This window comes from Psittacula echo (assembly GCF_963264785.1).
Source record: "Psittacula echo genome assembly, chromosome: 4".
Lineage (NCBI taxonomy): Eukaryota > Metazoa > Chordata > Aves > Psittaciformes > Psittacidae > Psittacula > Psittacula echo.
The window spans coordinates 108291972-108311629 of NC_137738.1; the positions used below are offsets into that span (position 1 = coordinate 108291972).

General features: G+C 59.1%; 1 protein-coding gene across 1 annotated transcript; it reads right to left on the reverse strand.

Annotated features, from left to right (window-relative positions):
- Positions 1-2500: 2500 nt before the first annotated feature.
- Positions 2501-12640, reverse strand: CHRNA2 (cholinergic receptor nicotinic alpha 2 subunit; the record flags this gene model as incomplete). Its single annotated transcript, XM_080615856.1, has 6 exons — positions 2501-2626; positions 3137-4232; positions 10301-10410; positions 10536-10580; positions 11275-11429; positions 12577-12640. The coding sequence occupies 6 exons, from the start codon at positions 12638-12640 to the stop codon at positions 2501-2503; spliced, it is 1596 nt and encodes a 531-aa protein (XP_080471982.1).
- Positions 12641-19658: the final 7018 nt, after the last annotated feature.

The following is a 19658-nucleotide window of genomic DNA, read 5'->3' on the forward strand; positions in this document are numbered from 1 at the left end:
CGTGTCTTTAGCATCGTCTCATCGGTCTTCTGAAGAAGGGAGGCATCTGGTGAATGGAAGGGGCTAGGGGGGACCTGGCCATCCCCGAGGGTGGCTGAAGATCCCTTTGGCTCGGCAGCTCTGCTCCACGGCTGCCAGCAGGTCCGTGTATCTGTCCATCAGCCCCTCCAAGGATGGCCGGCCACGGGCGGCATGTCGTGATGGGGACCTGGACCCTGCTACCCACTGCTAGGAGTGGGGGGCTGCGTGGGGGTTCCCAGGGGCCACCGGACAGGTGGCTGGAGGGACTGTTTGCATTTCCTTGTACATTGTATAGAAGAGTCTATTTAATGATGGGAAGCGGGTCCGCACGCCATGGTGGAGCCGCTTCCAGTGCCCGTGGCCAGGGCACGCCCGGCCCCAAACCTGCAGAACACGGGGAGGGATGGGACCCCATGGACCACAGCCTTCGGTGGCACAAACCAGGAGAGCGGTGCCTCTTCCAGCTGAGTTTTCTCCAAGCTGCTCTGTGTAAGCAATGATGGCAAACCAAGTGTCTGTTCGGTTTGTGCTTTGAGTTGGAAACCGTGCGGTTCGGGCTTTTCCCCAGCATCTTCCCACAACGTTGTTCGTTCCAGCTGATATAAACCATGCACAAAGTCCTGCTATGCCTGCGTTTGCCTGTCACCCCCATACCGTGGGGACAAGTCCTGGTCACCAGCACCTCCTTAGAAAGAGTAAGGGTTGTGCTGCTCGGAGCTCTGAGCTGTCTTGCCATCATGGGGAAAGTGTTTGCCCGGTGGCAGCATACCTGCGAGAGCTGCTGGGGTGAACCTGGGTTTGCTGCATCCACATCATCTCTGGAGCCCTATTTCCCTCCTGTTGAGCTCACAATTCATATGAGGGTTGTGGACTCCCTCAGCTCCCAGAGAAGAGAACTGAACCATGATCTTATCATAGCATCACAAAATGGTTTGGGATGGAAGGGACCTTCAAGCTCATCCAGTTCCAACCCCCTGCCACAGGCAGAGACACCTTCCACTAGACCAGGTTGCTCCAAGCCCTGTCCAACCTGGCCTTGAACACTGCCAGGGATGGGGCAGCCACAGCTTCTCCGGGCAACCTGTGCCAGCGCCTCGGCACCTTCACAGCCAAGAACTTGCACCTAAGATCTCATCTCAATCTCCCCTCTGTCAGGTTAAAGCCATTCCCCCTTGTCCTGTCCCTGCAGGCCCTTGTCAAAAGCCCCTCTCCAGATTTCTTGTTGGCCCCTTTAGGCACTGGAAGCTGCTCTAAGGTCTCCCCGGAGCCTTCCCTTCTCCAGGCTGAACAAGCCCAGCTCTCTCATCCTGTCTCCATAGCAGAGGTGCTCCAGCCCTCAGAGCATCTTCATGGCCTCCTCTGGACTCGCTCCAACAGCTCCATGTCCTTCTTATGCTAGGGCCCAAGAGCTGGATGCAGGACTGCAAGGGGGGTCTCATCAGCAGAGCAGAGCTCTGCAGAGCACTACAGCCCATGTACTGTGTTAAACACATGCACACACACAACCACACACACATCCAGCTGCGCCTGGGCACTTGCTCTGTCACACATCCCATTCCCAGTTGTGCACTCCCGAGCCTGCCAGCACTGGAGGCTGCATGAGCAGCTGCAACACCCCAGGATGTGGCTGTCCCTCTGTGGCACTGTTTATTCCAGCCCATTTCACTCCTGAGAGCACAGTGTTTCCAAACCCCCGCAGACCACATTCAGCACTCCGATGGCTCGGTCTCCTAGAAGAGAAAGCATTGCAGGAAAAGCTGGTGCCTCTTGGGGCATATAAGAAGAGAGTAGATGCTCGGTAAGCATGGGTCCTTCGGGGTATATGGAAGCTAGAGGTTAAAAGCTGGATTGCAGCAGTCAACAGAGCCAGGTGTTTTGGGATCTGATCTGTGGGATAATGTGGAAGCAACCACTTGCACTGGCAGGTTGCAGAGAGTCTGTGCCTAGGCTGTTCTTTGCGACCCCCATGCCATGTGTCTGAGCAGGGCCCTCCATTCCAGGACCATACCCCTTCTTCACGGACCTTCATGGACCTTCTTCATGAAGTGTCATCACCTGCCCCACATCGTGGATGACCACACGAGCCTGTTATAGTAAACACCCTGCAGTCAGGACATGTCCTAAAGCGGCTGTAAGGTCCTCTCTTCTTGCCCAGCACACTGGAGTCACAACCAGACACAGCTCTTGGGTTTTTGGTAGGACTTGAAGCAGCTTGAGGAAGCAGATGCCTCTCTCAGATGCCTCCAGCTTGCACTTGAGCAATGGGGAAGCTGTTCCACACCCTCCTCAATGCTGGGATGGCTGCAGCTCCCCTGGGCAAGATAGCAGGCAGCCATCCCCCACCATTCCCAGGGCACAGCCCCTGCTTTACCTTACATTTCCTATCTGAGGGTCCTCCATGGTTGCCACCATGTCCTCCCAGGGTCAGGCTGGATGTGGGCACCACTCTCTGCCATCCCCACCGCAGCCTGGCCCAGCCCTAGATCATCCCCGCCAGGTAGGGCGGGAGGAAGAGCCCTACAGTGCCCAGCATGCAGACAATGATGAACATCCAGAGGAAGATGCGGTCGATCACCATGGCCACGTACTTCCAGTCCTCCTTCACCTGCCGAGCAGAGAGGGGCTGTGAGCATGGGCAGAGGATGCAGGACCCCTTGGGGTTAGGAGAACACCCTGGGCTTCCTCTGCATCTGCTGTGTGCCTCTTGGGAAACCCCTGGAGCATCTGGGCTGGGGGATGGACCTCTCTGCTTGGGGCAGAGCTAATCCCACCCAGGGTTTTCTGAAACCACTTGGGAACAAGCAGGGTACAGCCTCTGAGCTGTGTCCCAACAGGAAGGCTGGGCCATCTCTGCTCCCCAAGGTCAGGATACCATGGGCAGAATAGGGACCTCCAACATCCTCACATCCAGCAGGGATAGAAGCCGGAGGGAGTCCTCAACTGGGCATCTCCCAGGAGGTGGTTGTTGATCTTCTCCATGGCTTTGGGTCCTCAGTAGCCAGGGAACCAACTGGGGATTCCAGCACTGCCCCCCTCTATGGAGGTACACATGGCAGGAGGCAGCACCCAGGGTGGGGGACACCCTCTCCCTCCAGCCCTCAGGGCACCCACTCACCGAGAAGTCAGCATCCTCTGCTCGCAGGTGGTCCGCGATGTACTGCACCCCTTCCAGGGCCTTCAGGATGCTGGGGGACAACAGCAGCTCCTGGTCCGAGCCCTCTTGCTCTTCCTCCTTCTTCGGGGACACCCGGGGGGGCAACACCCCTGGTGTCTTCCTGGCTTGTTGCCCGCAGCTATAGCAACATTGATTGCCCTGGGTGTGGGACCCTGCCTGGGATACGCGACTGGGGTATGTCTTCTCCTCTTCCTCCTCCTGTTCTTCCTCCTCCTCCTCCTCCTCTTCTTCCCATTTGTCATCCACATCAGTCTCCAGCCAGCACCGGGAGGTGCTGAGCCTCGTTCCAGGGAGGTCGTACTGCCCCACGGGCCCCTCGGGGGGAGGCAGCACTGGGGGACGCTTTATGAAGAGCCAGCGAGGGATGAAGTCCAGAAAGAAGGTGCGCACCCAGCGCGGCATCGTGTGGGTGCTGGGGGAGCGGTGGTGCACATTGAGGACAAACACGGTGATGATGATGGAGAGCGTGACGAAGATCATGGTGAAGAGGAGGTACTCTCCGATGAGGGGGATGACCAGCGAGGTGGAGGGGATGATTTCCGTGATGAGCAGCAGGAACACGGTGAGGGACAGCAGGACGGAGATGCAGAGGGTGATCTTCTCCCCACAGTCGGAGGGCAGGTAGAAGACTAGTACGGTCAGGCAGGAGATAAGCAGGCAGGGTATGATGAGGTTGATGGTGTAGAAGAGCGGGAGGCGACGGATGACGAAGCAGAAGGTGATGTCAGGGTAGATCTCGGTGCAGCAGTCATACTTCTTGGAGTTATAGGTGCCGATGGCATTTATGATGGCCCACTCACCACTCTCCCAGTAATCCTTGAGGTCCACGTGGTGATCCATGTTCTCCAGATCAATCTTGGCCTTGTCATAGGTCCATGAGCCAAACTTCATCTTGCAGTTCTGCTGGTCAAAGGGGAAGAAGGTGACATCAATGCTGCACGAGCTCTTGTAGATGGCGGGTGGCACCCACTTCACCTTCCCACTGGAGAAAAGGTGGGCCTTCGTCATGTGGGTCACAGCGAACTCCCCGTCAGCACTGCAGGCATGGAGAGGTGTGAAGGTCAGAGAGGGATGAAGCGTTTCCCCCAGAAGAAGCAGGGCCAGGACTTCCCTCATCTCTCAGGGTTGGAATGAGCCTTAGTTTGAGGTTCCGGCCCCATCCTGCATCCCTGCACAGGGCTGGGTTCACCATCATGGGCATCATTCAGAGCATGGGATGGGATAGCGGAAAGGGCCAAGGGGGAAGGGTAAAGAGGGAAGGTCCATACCTGCACCCCGATCAGCTGCACCACCGCCGGTCCCCGCCCGCTCCTATTTATCCGCCCGCCGAGCTGCGGGTCCGCCCCGCTTCGGCCCCGGAGCTTTCTGGAACCGGCGGGACCAGCCCCGTCCCGGCCCGCCCTCCTCCGGTGCCCCCCCCGCAGTCCCGTCGCCCCCAGCCGGCCGGTGCGCGGCGCCCGGATGCCGCAGGGACGGGCGCGGTGCCGCTCGGCCGCGCATCGCACGTCCCGCCGCAGAACGGGGCCCCCAGATCCCGGGTGCTGCGGTCCCGGGGCGGATGTGTGTGATGTGAAACCCCGCCGGCTGTTGCGCTCCCCAACGCCTCCCTCCCCAGGGGCTCTTTATTTCCCCCCCTTTGCTTCCACTTTCTACCGCGGCCTCGCACCCAGCGGGCGCTGAGTGGGGACCCCCCCGCATCCCCTCATCTCCCCCACCCCGAGCTCCAACATCCTCCGTTGCTGCGGGGGTCACCGAGGCCCCGCAACCGCGGTTGGCGCCAAGCAAAGAGGCGGGGCGGGGCGGACCTCCCCGAATCCCACCCTTGTGAGGAGGAGGGGGCAGCCCCCGGCCCAGCGGGACCAGAGCGCGGCGCGGCCTGGAGAGTGGAGCGGGACCGGGACCGGGACCGGGACGCGTGTGCGGTGCGGGCGGGCGGGCGGGCGGGTGGGTGCGAGGCTGTAGAGGGGCCCTGTCGGTGCCTGTGCTCCCAGGGACGAGAGAGGCCCCTGTGTGTGCGCGGGGGCGCAAGTTCTCCTAGGACCGTGAGTGAGACACGGGTGTGCGTGGTACAAGCTCCCGCAGAACTGTGTGCAGGACGGGTGTGTGCATGGGGGTGCACGCGCTGGAGTTGTGTATGGGACGTGTGTGCATGGGGGTGCTGTGGAGGGAACATGTCGGTGCATCTTCCCCAGGGCCGAGTGTGGGACACGCATGGGTGTGCAAGCTCCCTCGGGACCAAGGGCGAGACACGCGTGTGCATGGGGTGCAAGCTCTCCTGGTACCGTGTGCGAGACGCGTGTGCATGGGGTGCAGGCTCTCCTGGTACCGTGTGTGAGACGCGTGTGCATGGGGTGCAAGCTCTCCTGGTACCGTGTGTGAGACGCGTGTGTATGGGGTGCAAGCTCAGCCAGGGCTGCGGTGGGACACGCAGGTGAATGCTGTCCTGGGAGCACAGGGGGTCGCAGGGTGTCAGCTCCCCTCAGCCTGCCCGGGCGGGAGGGTCTCTCCCTCGGGACCCCCGGCTGGGTGGGGGCTGTGGGAAGGTGGGTGCAGGCTCCCCCCTTCCCCAAGGCTCACGCCCCGCTCTGCTCCCCACAGCCCCACTGCACGCGGAGGAAGGGACGTCTCCGGAGGAGGAGCCGTCTTGGTTGTTGTTTGCCGCCATCCTCCCCTGCCAGACGCCTGGCTGACCTCTGTCTTCCTCCCCAGCCGCCTCTTCCTCCCCAGCCACAGACCGGCATCCCCCGGTGCTACCGCAACGCCCCGTGCCGCGGCGGTGGGAGGCGGAGGCGAGGTGACCCCCGGTGTCCTGCCTGGGTTTTGGGGTGATGGCCTATTTCGGAAGCAGGAAGAGCAAGCGGAAGGGAAGTCTCCCCTCACCGCCGGCCTCGCAAGCAGCAGATTTGGGGTTGCTCCTCCAGGAGAGCAGGCCCCAGCCCTGGGTGGAAGATGCTGTCCCCCGGCAGCCAGCGGTGGGGGACCCGGAGGAGGACGTTGCTGGGTTCTGCCTTCTCCCGCGCTCCCGTAAGGGCTGGCAGCTGAGCAAGGCCCTGCGGTTCCTGTGGCACGAGTCATGGTTGAAGGATGGGAGCAAGAAGCGAGGAGCAGAGGAGAGCCAAAGAGCCTCTGGGGTGCAGGCACAGGCTGCCCAGAGGTGCACCAAGCTGGAGGGGAGAGCACCGGTGCTGCCAGAGGAGCTGGGGACCAGCCAGAAACCCCCCCAAGGTGGGAAAGTTCACAGTGCGGTCCCATTGCTTGGGGATGGCAGTGGGGATGAGCCAGTTGGTGGATGGAAAGCAAGGGATGGGGATGTGCCAAGGGCAGGTGGTGGCCGTGGGGGTAAGATGGGTCAGACTCAGCATCTGGTCCAGGCAGGCACCAACAGGGATGTAGAAGGAAGGACTGCTGGCTCATTGCAGAGCCTGGGCTTCAAGGTGGAGGGCAGGGAAGCTGCCACCATCCCTCAAGGTGACGGGCAGGACTTTAACCCTCTGTCAGCAGAGGGAAGTTCTGGGGATGACCGGAGGGGGAAAGTCTGGGAGAAGCTGCATCACCACGGAGAAGACATGGCAAGGTGGGAAGGGAGGTCCACGAGAGACCTGGCAGTCAGGCTGATTGAGGTGATCCTGCAGACAGAAACCAAGATGTACCCTATGGAGATGGGGAACAAGAGCAATGGGCAGGAGCAGGGGCCGGGGTGGCCGAGAGCCAGTGTGGGCAGCTCTGCAGAGGTGTATGCTTTGGTGGGCACCAATGAGGACGTGTCCACAGCGCAGCAGCGCCCACAGGACCTTGCTGTGTACCACGATGTCCCTGTCTGTGTCACTGGGACCATGGGTGGAGGCAACCAGCCGGAGCCGTTTGGGAACGAGCAGATCTGTGAGGACTCTGACGATGATCTCGTGGAGCAGGGAGGTCCACCAGCAATTCCTGGTCCTTCAGCGCAGATCCGGTGTCTCATGGTGGTCGGGGCCATGAGCGAAGAGCAGTGGAGAGAGGAATTCGCAGCCGTGTGGTCGCGGCACGAGATGGACTGTGGGCTGGTGTCTGGGGAGCAGGAGGTGAGCGGGGAACCGGCGCCCTTCGAAAAGCAACCCCCATTGTCTGCAGGCGAGGAAGAGGCGGTGGCGAGCATCCTGGAGGAGCTGCTGGATGAGGGCGTGGTGGTGGAAGGCAGCTCTGCCTTCAACAGCCCTTTAAAGCTCACCCCAAAAAACAACGGGAGGCTGCGGCTGACGCTGCGTTGCAAAGCTGTCAACAAGGCCACCCCCAAAGTGGTGGCTCCGGTAGCCCAGGACACGACCAAGCTCGTTTCAACCCTCAGCCCCAAGAGCAGGTACTTCTCAGTGGTGGATCTGTCGAACGCTTCCTTCGCCATCCCCTTATCAGAAGGTTCCAGAGCCAGGTTTGCCTTCACCTTCAGGGGCCAGCAGTACCTCTTCACCCGGCTGCCCCAGGGCTTCCACAGCACCCCCGCCATCGTGAACCAGCGGGTGACCCAGATGCTGTCCCAGCTTGGCCAAGGAGATCAACCTTGGGTTATTTCCCACATCGATGACATCCTCATTGCTGGGAGAAGTTATGAGGAAACCAGAGACCGAACGAGGACTGTCCTGGAGCTGATCCAAAAAACTGGCTTTAAAGCCAAGTTTGAGAAGGCGCAGCTCGTCCAGCGCAAGGTGCTCTACTTTGGGATGACCATCGGGGACAAGGGGCGAGAGATCCATGCCAGCAAGCGGGAGGGCATCATCAAAACGCCCTGCCCGCAGGATGCTGACAAACTCCGCTCGCTCCTTGGGCAGTTTGGCTTCTTGCGGGATCACATCCCTGACTTCTGGGAGATGGCTTTGCCACTCCACCGCCTCACCAGGAAGCAGGTCAAGTGGGAATGGGGACCGGAGCAGGAGGAGGCGCTGAACCGCCTGAAATGTGCTGTCCTGGCTGCACCCCCCTTGCGATTCCCTGATAAGTCCCAGCCCTTCCTTATCAGGTTAACAACTGGCAAGGAGGCGATAGGAGCCACCCTGCTGCAGGAGGATGAATGTGGCCAGCTGGTCCCAGTGGGACACAGCTCCCGCATCCTGAAGGGCCACGAGGTCTCCTGCCTGCCGCAGGAAAAGGGGTGCCTGGCAGCGGTCTGGGCCGTGCAGGCCTTCGAGACCCTCACAGGGCCGGCCCCCATCCTTATCCAGATGCCCCATTCCCCATGGAAGTATCTGCTACGGGGAGAAGTGTTGCGGTCCCGTGGAACAAACCCACACCCAGCGCAGTGGACTCTGCTGCTGGTGAACAACGGAGCGATGGCAAAGGACCACCCCACTAATGTCCTGGTGCCCATCGCTCCCTCCGTTCGGGAGCTGTCCCCCGACATCCCCAAGGCCAACGTGTGGTTCACAGCCAGCAGGAGGAATTGCTCCGTCGGCTTTGCTGCAGTCAACCTAGAAGAGCGGTGGCTGCTCGGGGTGAGCAAGGGTGGCTCGGTGCCAGGCGCGGAGCTGGCGGCTCTCAAGCAGCTCCTGCAGCATCACCAACACTCCTCACCCCTCTATGTGTACATGAGCTGCTGGTCCTTGGTGGAGAGGTTGGGAAACCAGAGGGGTGAGCAGGAGTGGGGAAGCTCTGGCAAGGGTTTGTGGGCAAGCATCCTACGGTGGGTCCACAGCAACCCAGGGATGCTGCACGTCAGTTGTGTGGGAGACGACTGGAGCGAGGAGCCAGAGGAGGAGTGGAACCTGAAAGCGGCCAGGAGGGCTTGGGCGATGCCTGGCAGGGGTGGGGGCAGCTGGCAGATTTGGGAGCCTTCAAAGCATGAGAAGCAAGAAATAATCGCACAGTGTCACGGCTGCCTGCATGGTGGGGTGGAGGAGACGCTGGCACGGGTGCGGCAGGTTGCGTCCTGGGAAGAGGACCGCGAGCAGGTATCCCGTTGGGTGCAGAACTGCCTGCAGTGTGCGGATGGAGCAGGCAGGGTGCTGGCGCAGCGGACAGAAGGGCCGTGGTCGCAGCTCCTGCTGGGCTGCATCAGTGGCCTTACCAAGACCGAGGGCGGGCACTGCTCCCTCTTGGTGGTGGAGGATGAGTTTTCGGGGTGGGTGGAAGCCTTCCCGATGCAGGAGAGGACAGCAGAGGAGGCTGCCGAGGTGCTCTTCAGGGAGGTGTTTGCCCGGTATGGGACGCCTCTCATCATCCGTTTGCCGCATGCGCCGCGCTTCCTCTGGGATGCCTTGGAGCAGGCGACGGCCCTGGAGCTCCCGTGGGACATGCAGCAGGCCGGCCAGAAGGGACCGGCCATGGCAGCCCTGCAGCGGCTGGCCTGGGGGGCTGGCAAGGGGTGGGTGAAGATGCTCCCCCTGATCCTGGCGGGGTTCAGATCCGTACAGGCGCAGGAAGCGGTGCTAAGCCCGTACCAAATTGGCTTCCCGTTGGAGATGAGGAGGGACCACGAGGGGAAAGCCAACCCCCAGGGCAATGACTTTACCTGGCTCAGCCAGCTGCAGGAGGAGGGGGCCTGCTACAAGCACTGGACCAAAACCGTGCTGCTGAGGAGCTGCCCAGGAGGAGATGATCCATTGCCATAGCCCCCATCCCCTCCATGAGATTGCTGTGTGTGGTGTGGTGTGAGAAAAGGGGTGTACTGGGCTTGATGGGGGGGGTTCTAGGCAGGGCTGCAGGGCTTTTAGGCAGGCCTTGAGGAGCTGTTAGGCAGGACTAAGCAACACAACCTCTTCTTGCTGCAGTGTGCAAGCACAGGGAGGGAAGGCTTGCTGGGTGTACTGGTTTTGACAGGGCTGGAGTTGGTTTCCTTCCCAGCATCCAGCACGATGCTGGGCTGTCTGGCTGGGATGGTGCTGCAGGGCTTGTGGGGAGCTGGGACAACTTTTGCAACTTTTGGAAGATGGTGAGCAATGGCCTTGTCATTCCTTGCTTTTGTTTCTGTATTTTCTTTCCATCTTTTTCCACTTATTTATTAATGAGGGAAGAGGATGGAAGTGAGGAGAAGGCGAAGGGAAGGAAGGTGAGAGGAGGGAAGGGAAGGGATAGGGTGAGCTGCAGGGAAGAGAAAGGAACAGAAGGGAAGGGCCCTAGGGATGTCCCATCACTCACTTATTGTAAAGCACGATGTCAGGGATCCAAATCATCTCAGAGGGCACTCGGATGGAGGTGACATTGTCAAATTCTGCGGGGTCCCAGCGCAGTTTGTAATCACTCCACTCCTGCAGGGAAACACGGAGGGGAGGGCGTCAGGCGGCCCTGGGTGTGGTGAGACCAAGCTGCCCCAAATTCTGTGCCCCCCTTGACATGCTCCTACCCTTGCCCCAAAGAGGGAACAGGCTCCTACCTGCTTCAGCCAGACATTTGTGGTCATCATTTGGTTCTTCTCATCCTGTGGTGGGAAAGAGGGATGAGAGGAGACAGGCAGAGGCAGCCCAAGGGTTTGTCTTACCAGTGCTACAGCCCCTAGATTACTGCTTTCACTTTGTGCCCTCTGCCTCTGGAGTTCAGCTCCCGGGAGCAGCTGGTACCAGCACAAACCCAAGGAGATGCTGTGCTTCCCCGGGATGTCTGCTCACTAGATGGCAGCAAGAAATCGCATTGTGCAGTGTACAGCTCTGAGCTGCTCTGATGGGGGAATGAATGTGCATGGAGAGGTGGATGGATAGGTTTATAGATGGATAGGTTGATGAGTGACTAGATGGACAGGTAGATAAGTGGATGAGTGCATAGATGAGTGTGCATCAGACAAATGAGTGAGGGATAGATGGGTGGGTGGGTGGGTGGAGGTAGGGATGGATAGATGGAGGGAGGGATGGATGGATGGAGGGAGGGATGGATGGATGGAGGGAGGGATGGATGGAGGGAGGGATGGATGGATGGAGGGAGGGATGGATGGATGAACGGGCAGATGGACAGACAAGCCCAGAGGTGCCCCACGGCAGGTAGATGGTGGACAAGGACGTGACAGGGATGGAGACCTGCAGTTTTTGTTGATGGCCTCCTGCCGCAGGGGAGGGGTTTGGGATGGAGGGTGGGAAGTCAGACACCCCACGGGACTGGGATCCCGCTGGTGGGCTACGCACCACGTCGATGAGCTGCGCGATAGAGAGCCCGAACTTGACAATGACCACATCAGAGGTGTTGGGCACTGGCCGCGACCAACGGTTGTAGCCAGTGAAGAGATGCTTGAAGAGACGCTCCTCAGCATGGCTGTGGGGCTGCTCTTGCAGGCAGGCGGCTGTGGGGAGATGGGATGGGGATGGGGTTGGGGGTGGAGGAGACCTCGCTGAGCCCCCCTTCCACACCCCTGCACCCCACTGACATGGGGTGCTCACTCTGCGCAAGTCCTCTCTGCTGCAGCATCAGGGATGCTAAACCTCACCCTGGGATGGGGAGAGGGGTATTAGCCTCCTCGAAGGTGACCTGTGCTCCTGCTGGAGAATGGTACAAGATCAGCTTTGCATGCTTCACAAGGGATCCCACTGGGGTGGCTGAGATCCTCTCCCGGTCCCCTCCAGCTGCTCCTACTGGTGCTAAATGGTTTGGCTTTGCAAGGTGGAGGCTGAGCCAGCCCTTGGGACCGCTGCAGGCTGTGCAGAGACCATCCCTCAGGCTGGGCTGGAGGCAGGGCTGGGGAGGAACGCAATGCTCTGTGCTTAGGAACCGTTGGCGTTGGTGTTTGGTGCTGTCAGCTCGAGCTGCATCACTCAGCTGTCCTTGCTCGCTGCAAAGCCCCATAAATTTCCACCAGCAAGTCGAGGGAGGCCGAGGGAGGGAGGGGTAAAGGGAGGGAAGACTGCACAGCTTAGTGCAACCAAAGAGACCTTGTATGGGTGGCTTTGTCCTGAAAAAGGATGAGTTTATGGCCCCATAGCATTCCTGTGCCCCATGCAAGCACTTCCCACTGGGCAGACGACCAGCAAGGACCCTGGTTGTAGTCTGGCCAAGAATTGAGGGTCTTAGAGGTGTTGGGGAGGACTGTTCCCAAGTGAAGGGACAAGCAAGATGCCCACCTTAGGGAAGGTCTTGCATTAATAGCAGGAGGAAGCAAATCCATCTTTTTTCCATCCTGCCCACATCTGTAGCTTGCACAGGATGGATCTGGGGTCCCAGAGCAGACCACCCCCACCCAAGTGTCTGGTGGTGTCAAGCTGCTCTGCAAAGAAACAAACCCTGTCCTAGACAGTGGTAGAGGACACCACACCAGTGTGGATACTGGGGATGATGAGACTGCATGGGGTAAACTGGGAAAGAACTGGTTTTCCATGTGCATGCACCACAGCCCACTCCCTCTCCCCAGCTTTACTCCCCAGAGCCCCATAGGTGACACCCATGGGAAGCCAAGGCTCAAAGAAGGCAGTTCAGGTCCCCAGAGCAGCCCTTACCTGTCTGGAAGGTGATGAAGCACCACACGATGAGTGGGGTGATGCGATGGGGCAGTCTCCCCATGCTCCCTCTGACGGTGTCCCCCATGAGCCCAGAAAAGCCCCCAGGAGGGACCAGGGGGAGCAAAGAGCTGAGACGCTGGTAGGCAAGGAGGCTCAGCAGGGAAAGCCACCACAGGGGACCTCTGACAGGGTGCTCTGTGTGTTCCCACCATCAGCAAGTGCTGGAGGAGCCATGGACGGGGCTGGATGCAGACCAGGGTGGGTGCGCAGCTCGGGATGCTCTGCAGTCACCTGCCCCATGTTTCATTCCTGGAAGGACAGCAGAGAGCAGCACTGTCACCGCGATGCCACCGTGGTGCGGGTCTGGGAGGTGACAGTCCTGTGGTCACCTCCAAGCCATTGCCAGCTGCCAGCAGGGCTTGGAGCTGATCCGTACTGTGACCATGACAGAGCCAAGTGTCCCCAGAGCATCTGCTTCCCACTTCATGAGGGCTCCTCATGCAGGCAGGGCATCAAGCTGGGCTGCATCATATACAGCCGGGCAGCTGGACTCCATGAGTTAAAGCAATGGGGAGCCCAGGTGTGCCCCTGAATGGTTTAATAGCAAGGATGGAGCCCAAGGCTTCGACTTTTACTGGGGTGACCAGAAAACACTGGTTTCAACCATCATTTTGCCCTACCTGACTCATGTCCTGGGAGCAAGGGAGGGAGAAGCCGCTCCAAGAGACTGTGCTGCCCCAGATGGGCTCCTAAGGCTGGTTTCTCCAGTAGCACTCCCCTCTGAGAAAGGGGATTGTTCCCTCATCATCCATCCATCCAACAACCATCCATCCATGCATCTGTTCATCCATTCATCTGTGCATGCATTCATCCATTCCTGCATCCATCCATCCATCCATCCATCCATCCATCCACCCACCCATCCCATCCATCCATCCATCCCATCCATCCATCCACCCATCCCATCCATCCATCCACCCACCCACCCACTTACCCACCCATGCATCCATCTACCTAAGTGTCCATCCGTACACCCACCCACCCACCCATCCATCTAACAACCATCCATCCATCCTTCTATCCATATCCATATCCATATCCATATCCATTCATTCACCCAGGGATGTGTTTGGTTCCCCTCCCCAGCACAGCAAATCTCTAAAGGGGAGGAATCACTTGGTCTGCAGTGGCCCTGAAATCTGCTCCATCTTACAAGGTGACTCTCCCAGGAGCAGCCTCCCCTCTCCAGGAGGCAACTGCTTCCATCCCTGAAGAGAAGGGGGTTCCCAGCCCATCACTGATGTTGCTGAACAAGAAGCTCATTTAGTTTAAATTCTCCCTCTGGCCTGGTAAAACCATGAAGCTCTCCTGAACTCATCATCATGTTCTGCGCAGTTATCAACTGATTAATGCAAGGATGGTAGAGGGGCTGGGAAATGAGAGGAGAAACACCAGCCACAGCACTGAACTGGAGGGAAAATTATGGATGTCCTCTTCTGGATGGGATATTTACTGTACTGGAGAGTACAGGGGGTGCTGGGGGAGCTTTTTCTACTCCAGGCTTGGTTATAGGGTCACACAAGTGGGGATTTCATGGGCTCCCCAAAGCTCTGATAGATATTGGGGAGGGAAAGAAGGTGCCTTGGGTGATACAAAGCTGAACCTGAAACCGCTTGTATGTGGCAAATGGGGTTGTGGGGGTTGTGAGGGAAGAGGAGCCCGTGCAGGATGCACACCCGTGGGTCACAGTGGGGTTGGGGATGAGTAGGATGCCAAAGACTGGACTGGAGGATGACGGTGACCATGTGAAGCTCTGGGCATCTCAAAACGCAGCCAGGAGGCAGAGAGAATAAATAACTTATTTACTGGGTTTTAAATATGGACAGCAGGGGATTTGGGGCTTTTAGATAGGAACTTCATGCAGCGCTGGGAAACTTTCCCTGCTGCTGCCTCCCCATTGCTCCCTGACTGTCCTCAGCGCTTCGCAAACAGCCTTAATCAGGAATATTCACAGGAAGAAAACAGCTTCTCTCCTTCCCACCCAGCCTGGACCCAGTGAGCCCCCTTACCTGCTGCAGGGAGGGCAAGGACGCGTGTCCCATTCCCGCTGCTCTGCTGGAGTTGGGATGCTGTGCTGCGGAGCGCTCCGGTGAGGACTGGGCTCCAGCAAAGGCTGAGCTCTTACTCGAAGCGGTGGCAGTGACGACAGGGGCTGGGGGAGGAGGGAGAGCCATGCCCAGGCAGGGAAGGAGGGGAAGCCCGGGGGACCAGGGGAAGGAAGGCTGATGGGGCAGCAGCGTTGGCAAAGCTTCCCCGGAGTTGGAAAAAGCTGGACTTGCAGGGTTTTCTCAGCCTTCTCCAAGGCAGCGCTTGGCCAGGGGAAAAGGGGTTTGTGTGTGAGGGTAGGGAGGGAGAGAGAAGGAGAACAGGAGCAGAAGTGCTGTGGAGCAGTGGAGCTGGAGCACAGAATGGGGCTTTGTAGGGCACACTGCGTGGGGTATTGCAGGGGTACTGCATGAAGCATAACGCAGGGCATTGCATAGGGTATTGCAGGGAGCCTCACTGCCTAAATGAGGCATCGTAAGGGGCATCGCAGGGACCATTAGAAAGGTCCAGGCTCTTGTGTGGCTGGGGGGGGAAAAGGGGCTGTTCCTCAGTCCCCACCAGACCAAGGTTTCCCCTCTTACTCCACAGCCCTGAGATGGGAGTTCGGTGCCAGCCAAACCTGCCCACGGGCAGGACAGCTGCAGGCAGTGGCAATATCCCCTGCTCTGGTGAAAACAGCCTGCGAGGACTTGAGGCTGGGGTGCCCCCATGCAGTTCCTGTCTCAGCCTATGCTTGGCCCCACATAACACTGCCAAGGAAACAGTTGCAAAACTGGGATAGCGAAGGCAGGGCAAAATCCAGGATCTGGGAATGGGGCAGGGATGGGGGCAGGGGTACTTTGGGCAGGGGAGCCAGCTCTCCTACTGCAAGAGGATGGGAAACCCAGAGCTCCCCACTGCTTCCTGACCTCCCAGGCGAAGACCCAGCCTTCTCCCCAGACCAGCCTCTCCTTCCTTCCTGCGAGGAAATTTAATGTGCAACATTCCTGCAAATGAAGCCCAGGAATGTAATTTCCAGCCCTGAGGGACCTGCCAACAATTTCCTTCCTTTCCCCTGGGAGATGAACGAAGAGACAGACCTGGGTATGGAGGGCACCTGAATCTGCTGTTCACCTGCTCTGCTGTAGGATCCCCATCAACCAGGCTGTCCTCACCATCCTTAGGATGCTGGATACCAGAAATCCGTGGGGAAGGGGACCACGGAGCAGGTACGCTGCCATCCCACCACCCCAGCAACAGCCAGTGCCAAAGCCAAGTGGATTTTGGGTTGTCCCCTTTCCAGATCTGTGGTCACAAACAGTGTGATGTGAAGCCCTGCCCTGTGCTGTGGTGCAGAGCCCTGAGCCCAGGCCCAAGGCTGACTGTGAGGCTGGAGGGAGGGTGTTCAGTGTTGGATGGATCCCCAAAGCTGGGGTGATGGGGAATGGGGGAAGATGGAGAGATGGATGCCGGAGGGATGGGTTGCAGCTGGGAATTGCAAGGACTGCCCCAGGAGATTGATCCAGGCCCGCCAGAGGAAGGGAATTAGGGAGAAGGATGAGATGGGTACAACTGTAGTAAATTAATCAGGAAAAAAAGATGATCCACATTGATTTTCCTGGGGAGGAAGAAACCAGAGCTGACTGTTGGGATAATGGGTTGAAGGCTGGGGGTAGGAAGCATTGTGGATGCTGCAGGGCCCATCTCCTTCACTGAGCTCCTGACTGGGGCTGTTTTGGAGGCCGAGAAGCAGTTAGCACCACAGACAAACTCACCCATCCTCCCTTCCCTCGGACAGCAGAGGACGGAGAGAAAACAGACGCAGAGATCACGCTGACGCCTGGCAGAGCGCAATGCATCTTTATTTCGCTGCCTGCAGCTCCTGCAGAAGTGCCGCTACCCAGGGGGGGTCTGCTTCTTGCCCATCCTTAGGGTGCACCATAGGGACAGCGGGGGGCCCTGAGCCCAATGCACCAGGGTGGCCCTGGCCATTGCTGCTGGAGGAACCTCTCTGCTTACAAACACAGGATTTGGAGGAAGGATTTTCCACCTCCAGCTGCTTTCCCGCTGCCCAAACCTCCGTGGGTTGGGAGCACTCGAGTTGCCAGCTTTGATTTATTGCCCGGTGCTTCATCTCCAGCCACTCTCACCCTGTCTGCAGCTCCACCATTACCACCCCAGGGGCAAAAAGGCTCTTCCAAGCCTGGACAAGATGCTCTCAAGGGTGAAGGATTAGCCAGGGTTCTGCCCACACCCGTGATACTGCTGGACCATTGGTGAGAGGCCACCAAGCCCCAGAAGAGCTGGGGTTAGTTTGTAAGACCCTCTGGGGAGCCCCAGGAGGTTCAGGCAAGGATCCGAGTGTGATGGTGTAGCTGTTGGTAGGTGTGGCTGCCTGGCTGTGACAAAAGGGACCCTGTGTGGGTAAAGCTCTTCTAGAGGGACAAAGGGGTCCAGAGGTCTGCTGGGGATGGGAAGGAGCTGCCACAGAGGGGTTTTCCCCTAGGCACAGGGCTGGACATATGCTGTGGCACCAGGCTCTGCTATGTGATGGCAGAGCTGCTGCAGGATAAATGCATCCAACATGGTAGATGCACCACAGCCCTGCGTCTAGCTCTTGGGACCAAACATAAGAAGGACATGGAGCAGTTGGAGTGAGTCCCAAGAAGTAACGAAGATGCTCCGAGGGCTGGAGCACCTCTGCTATGAAGACAGGCTGAGAGAGCTGGGCTTGTTCAGCCTGGAGAAGGGAAGGCTCCAGGGAGACCTTAGAGCAGCTTCCAGTGCCTAAAGGGGCTAACAAGAAATCTGGAGAGGGGCTTTTGACAAGGGCCTGTAGGGACAGGACAAGGGGGAATGGCTTTAACCTGACAGAGGGAAGATTGAGATGAGATCTGAGGCAGAAGTAGTTCCCTGTGAGGGTGGTGAGGCCCTGGCACAGGTTGCCCAGAGAAGCTGTGGCTGCCCCATCCCTGGCAGTGTTCGAGGCCAGGCTAAACGGGGCTCGGAGCAACTTGGTCTAGTGGAAGGTGTCCCTGCCCGTGGCAGGGGATTGGAACTGGATGAGCTTTGAAGTCCCTTCCAACCCAAACCATTGGTTCCATGATTCTATGAACACCTGGGAATTGGGTTACAGGCATCATCACGTATGCAGTGGCATTTTATGTGCAATACATCCCGCAGTGGGCAGCAGCATCCCATCCCATCCCAGCGCTGCTGTCTCCAGCACCCAGACCACTCTGCAAACAGTCTGGGCAATGTCTCAGCCCCTGGTGCTGCCAAGAGAGGAGCCAGGACACCCCAGAAGCCATGGGGATGAGCTGGGTTGGGGTCCTACCAGCAAGCAAGGCCATACGCAGGGTGACGGTGGAGCCCGGCCCCGCTGCTCTAGGGCTCAGTGGCGGTGGCAGCCGAGCTCTGCAGGCGCTGGCTGAGCTCAGCATCAAGGCGCTGTGAGGCAGCATCGAGGGTCTGGGCCAGGCGCCCGGTGAGACGCAGCATGTGTGCCACCACACGGACACCTTTCCGCAGCCTAGGGGGAGAAGGGTGCGCTCAGTGTCCCCCCTGTCCCCACCGGCCTCCCCACAGCAGGGTGTGGAAGGGGATGCTGCAGCACTGGGAGTCCGGGAGGGGGTCCCCAGCCTGGGAAAGGAGATTTCCCAACTCCTCCATCCTGGTCAATGCGTTTCTCCATCATCATGTTGTGGCTCAGCTGTGCTGGGTCACTCTTTTAGGGATGACAACCCCCCACTCCTGACATCCCACCCCTCACCCTGCCCTCGGAGGACCCCTTGCCAGCCACACTGCAATGGGCTTAGGGCAGAGACACTCACATGGATGTTAACAGCAGTGGCCTGCCAAGCATCCAAACCCCATGTGTAACCTAAAAGCCACCATGAAGTATATGGGACCCTTGGGGACACCCAGACCCCCCTCCCCCATGTGTCCGCAGCCTTGGACTGGCTCCCACCCATGGAGTTTGGGGTATCAGCTCCATGGAGCATCCCTATCCCCTTCCCGTGGCACTTACTTCTCCTTCTTCTCAGCTGTCTGTGGGTGATCAGCCTCAGCCACATGAGCCTCCAGCTCCCTCCGGACATTATCCAGGCTTTCCTGAAATTCCATGTTGGCCTCATGGATGGCGGGCAGCGCTTCGGTGATGATGTCCTGATAGCGGGTCTGGTTCTCCTCCAGTATGGCTGCCATCTCCACGTCCTTCAGGCTGGCCTTGGTGTCCTGCAAGAGGCTCTTGAGGTGGTCCAGCTCATTGCGAGAGACGAAGGCAGGGGGCCTGCGGGGCCTGCAGGGGCTGGGGGTGTGGAAGGTGATGCCACAGCGCTGGGGGTCCTGGAGGGGGTCCCCATCCTGGGAGATGCGGTACCCCAACTCCTCCAGCCCAACAGTGGGGATCACATCCTCTTCTGGTCCCCGCTGTGTGGTGGCAGGGACGAGGGTGCAGAGCCCCACCAGCAGGCACCAGCCAGGGGCTCCTGAGACCATGGTGTCCTGCAGGAGCAAAGAGAAACAGGGGGATCAAGGCTACAGCTGAGACATCCTCTGAGGCCCTTTTAGGACCTTCCGGGAACCCCCCAGTTTGCACCAGCAAACCCCCCAAGTACCCTTATTTTTCCATGCATGTGCATCTCTGGTTTCCGGGAGTTGGGATTTGGGGGTGCTGTACCCCACTCTCCCCACACCATGGAGGACCGCCCCGGATGGGGAGGGGTAAGAACGACACAGACCCTTCCTACACCCCTGCAACACAGCACATGGATCATAATGATGGGGAAACTGAGGCACGAAGGAATTAAGGTGAGGGCTGGGAGGGTTTGAGGAGAGGCTGATCCTGCTCGTCCCCCCCTAAAGCCCCCCTCCGGAGCCATGGAAAAGCAGGAGGCAGCGGGGGGGGGCCACAGACAATGCGGCTCTTTCAAACCCGGCTTGGCACCGGGGCCAGGGGAGCGGGAGCCAGAGGCTGCAGGCGCGACGAGTGC